This window comes from Solanum lycopersicum, chromosome 1, assembly GCF_036512215.1.
Source record: "Solanum lycopersicum chromosome 1, SLM_r2.1".
NCBI lineage: Eukaryota > Viridiplantae > Streptophyta > Magnoliopsida > Solanales > Solanaceae > Solanum > Solanum lycopersicum.
Genome location: NC_090800.1, coordinates 89,714,097 through 89,726,776, shown reverse-complemented (window position 1 = coordinate 89,726,776; position 12,680 = coordinate 89,714,097). Strand labels below are relative to the sequence as shown.

General features: G+C 26.9%; 1 protein-coding gene across 1 annotated transcript; it reads right to left on the bottom strand.

Moving 5' to 3' along the window:
- Nucleotides 1-10,053: 10,053 nt before the first annotated feature.
- AT1 (protein) lies at nucleotides 10,054-11,669 on the bottom strand. Its single transcript, NM_001279266.2, has one exon. It carries the CDS (start codon nucleotides 11,597-11,599, stop codon nucleotides 10,241-10,243), a length of 1,359 nt encoding a protein of 452 aa, NP_001266195.1. The 5' UTR covers nucleotides 11,600-11,669; the 3' UTR covers nucleotides 10,054-10,240.
- Between the last annotated feature and the right edge of the window lie 1,011 nt (nucleotides 11,670-12,680).

Here is a 12,680-nt window from a genome sequence, read left to right as displayed (position 1 = left end):
CTGAAAGAAGATTAATGGAGAGGAGTTTGGTGTCTTTCTCTCCTTTTATAGAAGAGAAAGCGAAAACCAATTTGTTTCAACAAGGATTTCAGAAAGGTGTAGGAAATTGGTAGGTTGCCAAAAATAAATGCTACGCTGACTTGCGGGTTTTATTCAATACAAACTCATTTTGCCATTTATTTCAATTCTCCATTTTTTGATTATTCATCCAATTTCATAAGTATAATAAAAAATTTAATTTTCATTCATTCATTTTATAATTACAAGGATAAAATAAATTATTATTTTTAATATATGTGTTAATTTAAATGTAGACAAATAATTAATAATCGATAGAGTTGATCGACTCCCTTATGCACATATATACCATAACCATTAACCTCTTGTTGTTTGGCAAGTGTATATATTATTTTTGTTAACAAATCAATAGTTTAGTTAATTAAAAAAATATTAAAAATAATTTATTTTAATTTCAAAAATATTACATAATTTTTTGGAGAAAAAAATAACCTATTTTTTTTATTCTTCTAGATGACACAAAACTAGAAAAATGAAATTTATTTTTTATTTGGTATCACTTCGTGATCCTAATGATGATCTTGTTAATCAATCAATAAAAAACTTAAATATGCATCATTTATCAAACCACGAAGACTCTTTAACAAATGGTATACCCATTCTATATTAAAAATATATATATTTTTTCCAATTCCACCTTTTTAAAAAAGATAAAACAATGAAACATTTACAAAATAAAAATAATAAATTTTCTGTCAGTATTTAATTAATTATAATAATAAGTAGATAATGTCTCATAGATCGTCCATGATTTATTGTATATTGTATATTTATTTTTAATTCATAAATATACACGTAAATTGATACGGTATTATTCATTGCACGTTTCACAAGCATGGATCCCAATAATGTGTTAAATATAATAATATTTTATTTTAAATGAGTGATTTTGCGTATGAAATGTTTGAAGTCTAGAGTGCTATAACAATATATTTGGAAAGCAAGTAATAATAATATCTTAAAATATCACTCAATTTTAAAAATTTATCTAATAAAGTTATTAATTTTATTTTGTATGAATAAAATCACTCAACTTAGACTTATGTATTAGTAAAATCACTCAACTAAATTTTATCTAAAATAAAATGATGCATATAACATAGCAAAATAAAAAAATCTTTTTATGCAATATAAATATGCACCCCCACAGATAAATAAAATTATAAAAAGAAATACTAACAGTCTTTTAAATAGAAAAACTTAATTAGTAATAACAAGTATTATATATATGTATATATATAACTTACCACATGATGGATGTTTTCATGAAGAAAAAAAGGGACCAATTGTTGTTGATAGGTGATTAATTAGAGGAATTATAGATAATAGTAGTTGAAATTGTTGCAGATTTTAACTATTTTAATTTCACCATTAATGCGAACAGGATAGAAAAATTGTTCGTTTTGAATATAAAAAAATTATGTTCTTAAATTTCTGACAATATGAATTAAAATCTATATATATATAAATGAGGATCATAGAGGAAGTGATGTGGCACCTCTCTATGACCTCCATTCTTTTTTTTTATTTTTTTTCTTTTATTTGACATTTTTTCTTATTTTTTCAATTATTTTTTTTATTAACTTATACCTCTTTAATTATATAAATTCTATTCTTAAATTAGTATTAATAATATTCATAACCCCCAAACCTTTCATATTCATAACCTCTTAAACCTTTTATATTCATAACTTCTAATTATTTAATGTGAAAGGTTACATCAACACTATAAAATCACACTAAAATTGTTTGCTATTTTGTAGTCATCTTTGGTAGAGAATTAGTGGAAGAAATGTTACAATATTTGTAAGTTTTGAGGTGCATTATTTTTTCAAACATTATTTCATATATTATTTTTAATTAGCAAGTAAGGCTAATATGTCATCATATTTTTATTTCTTCTAGATAAATTATTTTGTTTTGTTATCTTTGAGATTTATTTTATGACTAATAATGTATTTGTTATTATTTTTCTTGACTCTTGTATATAGGATGAAATGATAACATCAAGCGTTGAAGATTAGTGGATTTTGGGTTAAATATATTGATTATTTGTCAAAAATGATTATGTATGAGAATTTATGATTAAATGTATTTTTTCCTTATTCTTTATGAGATATAATATTTTATTTTGTTAACTTTGAGATTCATTTTAGGACTAATAATTTATTTGTTATTATTTTTCTTGACTCTTGTATATAGGATAAAATGAGAACATTCAGAGATGGAGATTAATGGATTTTGAGCTATATAGTGATTATTCTTTATTTTTTTAGGTCCTTAAGAAGTAATGTTTCTATTATATTATTTCCTTTTGAATTATTTATATTTTGTCAAAAATGATTATATGTGTTTAAATGTAATTTTCTCCTTATTCTTTATCTTTTTTATTCTTTTGGTAGATAATTTTAACTTATTTAGTCAGATTTGCCGATTATAGAAGATATACCTATAGTGAAAATGGTTAGACATTCTTGCATAATTTGAGTTTACAAGGAAAAATAATTTGATATGTCTAATATAATTATAACTCTTTCTTTGTTGAATCATACATTTAATATTATTTGTTTATGTTCATGAAGATAGAAATCTTGAGTTTTTTTAATAAAAAAACATCTAATTTATTCTCCTTAGACCTCTATATGATTCTTAGATAATTTAACTATATATAATGATAACATTCTTCAAAAATAATTATTTGTTTGGGTAAATTCATCTCTCACTTTTTTATTGATAATATTAGTTTATTGTGTTTGTGACTTATAATATTTTAAAACATAGAAGTAGAAATCGATATGCTACTTAAAGAAATATGTGCATATACTTTCATAATCCGGTGAAACAATTTTTATTAACAAAAATGATAGAGCATAAGAATGTAAAGTTAATTTATTATTTTTAAAATACACATGGTTTTATCAAAAATTAATTATTTATTAATATGTAAAATTACAATTCTTAAATTTTTCATTTTTGTTGTTTTTCTTAGAATATTTCAAGTTGTTTATTAATAAGTCTTTATGTTTCCATATTTGTTATTTTTCGGGAGTTCTAAAGTAATTTCAAAATTACGATTAATTTATAATTTTAAAAATTTAGTTGGTTTCCTACCTTTCTATTCACTTATAATAAAATATTTGTCTCAATAACTCTAATTTGTTTGTTTTCATTTTCTATAGTTAATGTTCTTTATTAGTGTAATAATGTACAAATATTACTCTTATTATGTTACAAAAGTTCAAAGTCATATTATTAATCCTCTTAGTTACTGTGACTTTTTATTCTTAGGAATTTATTATGTTAAATGTAATATTTATTTAAAATGTGAAATATATTTTTTAATTGTTTACGCCAAACAAAATTTTTAAAAAATAGAAATTGTGTATGTGTCATTTTCTTGAATCTTTTTTTCATAGCTAATTCTCTTTTGTTCTCTTTTATGTTATTTTTAAATTTTACATTTTTTCCCAATATAAGTTGTCTAAAAAAATAATTGGATATCTAAACCTAAGTATAATGATGATGATGATGATGATAATAATAATAATAATAATAATAATAATAATAAGTATGAAATTTAACTAATTAAGATTTTAAAACTTTTCTTTATTTAAAATTTAATTATTAAAAAGTTATTAATACAAATATTAAATTAATCTAATATTGTACAATAAAAATAATTAAAACATGTGATGATTGGGTCATGACGAGGACAAGTAATAGTAATTGTGGATAATGATTTATAATAGTGTTGGCTAACTATATAGTCATGAATACTAACTATTAATAGCAATCCGAGTTATACATTGCCAAAAAATTATACTAAGAATATAATTTATAAAATTATAAATAAGCATAAAAGAACGATTACATTTAAAGTTTACATAAATATATATAAATTATACTAAGAAAATCTCAAATAAAAAAGAAAAAAATGATCACAAGTTTACATTTAAGTAGTTCTAAATATTACCTAATTCTTACTAGTTATTACCTTCCCTTTTTCTCTATAAAATTTATTTTTAATATTTAACTTTTCGAAGTTCATATATATTGATTTCTTAATAAATTTCATATCTAATCTAAATATTTTTCATAGTTTCTCTTCTATAAAATTATGTGATTAACAAAAAATTCTTTTTATTAAAGTAATTATTGATATTAATATGTAATTTTATTTTAATCTTTTTTATAACCGCGCGAAGCACGGCTAAGTACACTAGTTCTATAATAATGCTTGTTTGTTAAAATTCCTTAAAAAGTTCTAGTAATTTTATTTATTTGTAGGGTTTATATTTATATGACATAAAACAAATATTTTATTTTGGCATGTTAGATTAATTAGTATAAAATTTAGTTGCGTGATTTTATTGATATAAAAATTAAAGTTAAATAATTTTATTGATACAAAATAAAGTTTAATGACTTTGCTAGATAAATTTTTAAAATTGAATGATCTTTTGAGATATTAACTCCACTTTATTTAGTTTAATAGATATTTTTATCAATCAAAAAGTACATGTTGTAATTTTCTATTGGTAGGTGTACGTGTCTGCAACAAATTTTAAAATGATAGGAAATAAATTGTGATCACAATAAAATAAGTAGAAACATCATCACTTTATGAGATTGCGGGTAGGATGATTCAAATTTGACACCTCTATATGAATAATCAATCAATTTGCTGATTATTTGAGATCTTGATCTCTTTATGAAATTTTCGAGATGTCTTTTAAGAGAATTTAGTATCCTTTATGTAGACATAAACTAGGGTTTAGGGTTAACTAGCCTCCAAGAATCATAATCTGAGTTGAACACAATTTGTCACAATTCGAATTGAACACATCTTATAGAGTCCCACAAAATTTCAATGTCTACAGTATGATTTTGTATTATATATTCCACTCCTAAAATATATAATAATTTCATACTGGAAACAACAAATCAAGTCGGGATTAAGTTCTGGTCTATGGATAATAAATGTGTTTTAAGATACTCCCTCCGTTTAATTTTATTTGTCATGTTGTATTTTTCAAAAGTTGATTTGACTATTTAATGTTAAATTAGATTTACACTAATTCGATATTTCAAACAAAAAAATTAGATTTTCAAAAATTATATGAAAAATACTGTAAATTGTAATATTTTGCATATCAATATACTAAAATAATATATCTTAAAATGTTAGTTAAAATTCTTATAATTTGACTCTAAAAATAGAAATTACGATAAATAATAGTGAATAAAGAGAGTACTATATTAATTTTGACAAGAAATTTAACTTGTTTTTATAGATGCATGCAAATTAGGAACACCTACTAATATACAACCATATAAATTTGTTAGGAACACCTACTAATATACAACCTATAAATTTGTTCTAAAAAATATAGTTAGTTATGTCTCAATTTATATAAAGATGTGTAGAGTATAAGGATAAAAATACTTAATGTTCATGAATTTATACATAGAGTTTTTTTTTTTTTTTTTAAAAATAAAATTATATTTCTACGTTTAAAAAGTACTCAAAAGTAGTAAAAATCAACATAGATGATGGTTCAAAATATTTTTTGAGAAAATTATAATCAAAAGGAAAATTATTTGACTCCCAATTCACTTGAAGAGACGAGTACGTTAGAATATACTTTCTCCATTTCTTTTTACTTGACACATTGTTTTACGAGAGTCATTATATTAAATTTTAAAGATTAAATGAATTAAATTAATCCTATATTTTAATCAAATTTAAATATTCAAAAATAACATGAAAAATTACCAAAAGGTTGCATTCTTTTTTCTATTAATATAATGTAATATATTATAAAATATTGATTAAAATTTATATAACGTAACTCCCGTAAAATAAAAATAACAAATAAAATGAACCTAGGGTTAATATTTTGGAATTTTTCTTTGCAAATATTTTAAAGTAAAAATGAACCTAGAGTTATAAATCGAAGAAGAATTTAAGTTAAAGGGAGAATATATTGTCCAATCATGTTTGTCTGTTATTCATTACATAAAACCATTTGTAGTTCTTATATCACAAAAAAAGTGGGTGTTATGGTGGATGGAGCTGGACCAATCCAAATTGCGATAAGGAAATTTATACACAAAACAGAAACTAAATATATACTTTTGACCAATTTTCAATTTACAATTTTGGCTGCTGCTGGTCAAAATCTAATCCACTTGGCTCTTCTTATCCTCGTTGGCTATCTCTAATTATTTAAATTCATACTAATTTATAATATAAATATATTATATATCTCAGCTGATTCTAAACTTTATATATTTGTATTTAGTAATATCCAAATACTTTGTATCTGGATTACATAATCTCATTCGTACTCTCCTCTCTCTATGTGATATATAATATGTATATATTTAATATCACAAATATATATATTTAATATGATTCATATATATATATAAATGTCGCTCGCCTTTTACATTATTTTCAAAATATAATAATTTGATTAAATTTAAATTTATATTTAAGACTCCGTATTAAAAAAATAAACATGCTTTAACGTAAAACAACTTCCTGCCACGTTGTCCAATAACTTCTTTTCTACGTTTTCATTTTGGTCCATCCCCTTTTACTTTTTTATTTTATAAATTTCTTTAATCGAATTTATAAAGTGTTAATTTTAAAGATTTCTAGTTCTCACAAATATTTGGAGGACAAGATTCAATTTGTCCAATTTTTTTTTAAAGTTTAAGTATATAATATTCATAATAATTAATAATTTAAAAATTATAATAAATAAATATATTTTTTTACTCTTTAAATAATGACCAAAACACATAAAATGAAACGTGAGAGTAATTAGTCTTGAGAGCTATTTTTCATATTATATATAAACAATAAAATTTGTATAATTATGTTTGGGAAGACATGAGAGATGTTGACCAAATCATTTAGCAAAATAAAAATCGTTAATGCTTGGCAAATTGATACAAGTTGGTTCTAGAGGTAGTTTCATTGCGTGCTAGATATTAAGGGGCAATAAATTTTATTAAATTCGAGCAAAGTTAAATTAATAAATATATAAAAAATTTAGCTTGTACAAAATTTATTTCAAATAAAATATAAATTGAATCAAGATGAATCAAATAATAAGTCATAACCAGCCCAATCTACTTCCGCATTCTATGACAACATAAACATCACAATTAATGCTAACAAAAATGAGTTTATATTTTGATAATTCGCTCAATGTGTTCATATTTTAATGGATTGTATTAGTAATTTTTTATAGATAAAATTATATAATGAAGCTTATATTCAATAATTAATTATGTTATATGACTATAGTTTTATATGAGCTGATATTCATATTTAACCCATAATAATATGGACAAAATATAAGTGAAATATGGATTAACGAAGCTTTTAATTTTTATTCGCCAAAAATTCATGATATCAGTAAAAATATTACAACTTTTCTTTGTTTTTATGTTGTTGTATAGAATTAATTATTCTTCTTTATAATTGAAAATGTGAAGTCTTTGGCCTCCTAAAAATGTATATATTTCTTTTGTTAATTATATTTATGTTATTTTTATATTGGGTAACAAATAATAATGTAAAATGATGTATAATATTGACATTGGTAAAAGTGCGAATATTTAGTTTGACATTAAAAATATTTATTTATTTGTTGCTGTATTTCTGGGTTTGTTCGCTGGATATTGCTGTTGTTCTTCGCGTAGGGGAGAAGAAGAAGCGAAATGGGGTGGGGTGGGGTCGGGTCGGTTTGATATGTGTATGTATTTTTGTTGTATGTGTTGTATTGTGGGCGCTGAAAAGGGGATTTGTCTAGGTTGCTACTGCGTGTTGTGTTGATATGGAATTGTTGGGAGCTTAACTGATATTCTGCTTCAATTTTGAACGTTGTGACTTCTTCTTTCATCATCCTTTACATTGTAGCTAAGTAGAAAGTATAAAAATGAGTTGCAATAATGGTCTTTGAATCTCTCTATCGAAAGTGTGAAAATTGAACCATTTTTTATTTGAAAACTTGGCTCCGCCCTTTGTATAAAACATGTGCTATCTCTCCAGTAGGCTATTAGTGACCGAAGTCAACTCCTGCAACTTGTTGCTATGCTTGTAATCTGAATTTGAATTCTTCCATATATCGTATTCACTTATCATGATGTTGGCTAGTCATGACCAAAAAAGGTGTTTGATCAATTGATAAACAAAATTTCCCTTCCTTGATGTTGTGTTGTTGTGAAATCCTTTTATGAATATTCACTTATGCCTATAATTAAGCCCAATACTCACTTCCATATCACATGATAATATATTATCCCAATCAACAATTCCAAGTTTGATTTTGTAGACACTATGAATTAGAAGTGGAGAATGAGAGCATTCAATTAAAAAAATTGGGCCTAATAAGATGTTATAGAATTTTATTAAAAATCGCATTGTTTAATGTGATGTTTACTATTCCATCTCTCATCTATAGACTCTACTCTAATATATTAAAAAATGATATCACGAAATACTAATCTATGAATCTATCCCTTTTTAATTTGAAAGACGCTAACACATTTGAAAAACCTACCACCTTGGAGTTACCATAAGCATTGAAATGAACATTACAAGGGTGACTTTACCAATCTTGTACGAGTATTGTTGAAGCTTTTTCTCTTGTTATTTTATTTTACTTTATTTAGTGTGGCCCTTACCCTCTCAAACGATCTATTATGTGGCCATTGTAGTTTCCGCCACCCCAAAAGGTCCCTCCCTCACCCTTTTCACATTTCATCTCTTTTCTCTTTTCACTTCACTCTTTGCGGAGAAAAAAAAATTGGAGAGATTGGCACTTCACTCTCCATCTTCAGCCACCTCTGCCGCCGCAGCCGCCACCACATCTTTCTCTCGTCTCTCCTATCACCATCTGCGATCACGTTCCTTCGCCATTCCTACCGCTGCTCTCCGTCAAGTTTCCTCCCTTCGATCATCTAATTCCGGTTCAAGATTCAATCTTACTGGCCCAAGATTCAATCTTTTTCATCCCAAACCTTTCCTTTTTAATCCCCTTTCAAAACCCACTTCAAGAAATCCACCGTCTCCTAAACCCATCACTGCTTCTTCATCCCCTGAATCAGATAAGGTGGTAATTGTAGATGTAAAGCCCAAAACCCAGGGTGCGAAGCTCATTCCTTTGATTATTTCTGTTTCAATTGGTCTTATAGTCCGATTCTTGGTTCCAAGACCACCTGAAGTTTCTCCTCAAGCATGGCAATTGCTCTCCATTTTCCTCTCAACAATCGCTGGTTTGGTCCTCAGCCCATTGCCAGTAGGTGCATGGGCTTTTCTTGGACTTATAACCTCAGTTTTGACCAAGACTCTAACCTGAAAAATAAGGCTATTGGCATGCTAAAATAGGTTAAACTATTAGGTTCTATTGATAGGGTAATTGTTATTTTTACAATGTAAGTTTGTATAATTTCAATCTATTATCAAATAGATAAATTTGTAAGCAGCTGTGCTGGATTAGTTGAGAGAGTCATTGTTCTCACTTCTCTAGAAAGAGTTTCGCTAACCATGAGGAGATTTGCAATTACTGATTCTAAGATAGCTGTGGGGTTTATGTTTGAGTGATCTTTGCCTGAAGACTTGGTATTTATCTTGAATTTGCAACTGAAGACATTATGCATTTGATTAAGTATTACTTTATTTTCTGGTTGTGCATCTCTCTCTTTCAAGAACACATTACATATATGGGGTTAGTATTGCATATAAGGTCCAGTCCTGCTAGTTTAGATGAGCAGTTTCCTTCTGTTGAATAAGCATATATTGTTATGAAATTGTTCATTTTATAACTTATAAGTCTAATAAAGTAGTTATGTGCTTAGTCATGACCAAAAAAGGCAAGAACTCGTTACATATATCGTATTCACTTATCATGATGTTGGCTAGTCATGACCAAAAAAGGCCTTTGATCAAATGATAAAACAAAATTTCCCTTCCTTGATGTTGTGTTATTGTGAATATTCACTTATGCATTATGCCTATTAATAATAATCAATTCATTTTACTAAACCAACAAGACAATAAAGATATTATATCAATTAGCGCCGAGGGGCTAACACACACACATACATACATAAAAAATTATCATAGCAAAATAAGAAATTCCTTTTATCCAAGTATGGGAGTGGAGGAAAATATGTGAAGGTGTTTCTCGAATTCAGTCATGTTTTTCTCCTTTAAACAAATTGTTAGTTGTACTCCATTACCATCTTTTGTGTCCATCAGAATAGCTCCTTCAATAAGATTGAGGCCAACGGGGCTGACCCAAAATGGTTTTCCCCAACCAAAGTCAGCTTCATACCAAGGTAATTTGCACCAGCTAGTGGTGCCATAAACGTCCATCTTGTCTTCTTGGAGAAGTTTTTCTACACCTTTTATGTGATTGTTAAATGCTAGAGAGGAAATATCATCAACGCTTTCCGCCTTACCAATGGCTTCACATGTGTTCCATATGGTATTTCCTACCAACTTTACAAAATCATTCAACTCATCATCCTTTCTTCTTGCCTTCCTATCAGCAATTCCCATCATTCCATAGTTCCCTAGAGCATGTTCTAAAGAGGGTGCAGTACATGACAGTTTTCCCCTCATATTAATAGGAAATCCTAAAGACGAGTCCCTTGAATTTCCATTATTTTTGGCGGAAGAAATGTGTGTAAGAACCTTCCACATTAGAGACATAATGACCACCACTCTAGAAGGTTGCTTCATCATCATATCATTGTCTTTGATTGTTTTTCTGAGGTTTTCTATTGCCAAAGCATCAAAGACAAACCTCCTTGTGACAATCTTATAATTAGGGCCAGTTGTAGTAGTGTTAGTGTTGAGATCAGGTGATGGAGATGGAAACTGTAGCACTTTTGCTGGGAAGAGCAATGACAATTGACCAAAACCGGGATTATTACTGACGGTCCGGCCTGTAAGGCAAGTGTGCGCCCATTCATTTACAAATGTTGCCATAGTGAAAGCATCAGCTACGATATGTGAAATTTGTATCCCAATGGTTACTCCTCCGTTATTAAATACATTCACTTGGACACCAAATAACGGACTCGATGGCGATGATGGCTCGACATCTTTTATTGGAAGAAGATCAATCAAAGACGACTCACTATCATTATGGGCTTGACCACGGAGAAATTGGGCGAGATCGTCTGCATTGACTTTGGTTTGAACATATTCAACACCTTCATCATTGCAGTCAATGGAGAATGGATCAATATCTTTTGCAAATCTTCCAGCAAAAGGGTAAAACTTGGTTAGCGTCTCGGCCAATGATTTTTCAAGCTCATCATCATATGATGTTGAACTGCTGCTCGGCAAGTAGTTGAAGAGAACCGGTATATATGTACGAAGAGCCAGCTGATCGAACAAGGAAAGCTTCAGCCTCCGTAGATTATCCGGAGTAGAAGCTGAGGGTTTCAACAATTTCCTTGATTGAATTTCGATATCTAACCTGCAAGCCATTTACGATTTTAATTTGGTGGATGGATGAGTACTTAATAAACAAACGAGCAAGTTTGATTTGAGTAGCTTCTCTCTTTTTTTTGCTACTATATATATACATAAACATACATACATAGACTTGGTAGGCCATTAGTTTCACAGCTCAAGATGCATGTTTATGCAACTAATTTTAATAAACACATGGCATGGAAATTGGATTAAACAATTTAGGGGCTTCAATTATCGTGCGTTACACTTTCTTCATCCTATCAAATATGATTGTATTTTATAGCTCTCAAAGTCTTACACAATATTCTCTTTTGATTATGCATAACCACACTCTTCATATTTCGTACTAATAAAGACGTAAATGGTCGGATTGGTTCAGATTTTTTAAATATTAAATTAAATTATTTATATAGTATTTTTAAATCTATAAACTACTCTATATTTTTTTTTAAAAAAAACTCTAATTTTTCAATCTCGGATTTTTTCCGTTAAAATATTCATACAAATGTATAATTTACTTCCACTTCAAATATTTCTTTAGTCCTACCAAAATATAATTATCTAAGATGTTTCATAAGAATATAACACAAACAATTATATGATTGATGACATAAAAAATGTAATAATAATAATAATAATGAAATCGCGTAAAACAAACATTGCAAATTAACAAGTCATAATGAAAATGATCATAGTTTAAAAATACTAAATCATGCTAAAATAAGTTATAAGTACTCCCTTCATTCCATAATAACTTAAGTTTTTAGGTGTTTAACACCCTTTAAGAAAAATAGGTTAGGACATAAATAATTGAATGCAATTTTTCATTTTTATGATTATTAATTATTGTCAAAAATAACTAAACATTAATTATAATAACTAATTTCAATACTAAATTAAAGGATAAAATTGGAAGAATATTTTAAAAATAGTCTTGAAAATTGAAAAGTTAAGTTAAGTTGAAAAATGGAAAATAGATCAAAGCTTAAGTTATTATGGGATTGAGGGAGTATTCGTTACATGACTAAATATTAAAGGAAATTAAAATTAGATTATGTATTTCAATTGACTAAATCAATGTAAAACCAAAGAA

Coding starts and splice junctions, on each gene's coding strand:
- AT1 (NM_001279266.2), bottom strand. CDS start 11,599: ATGGCTTGCAGGTTAGATATCGAAATTCAATCAAGGAAATTGTTGAAA.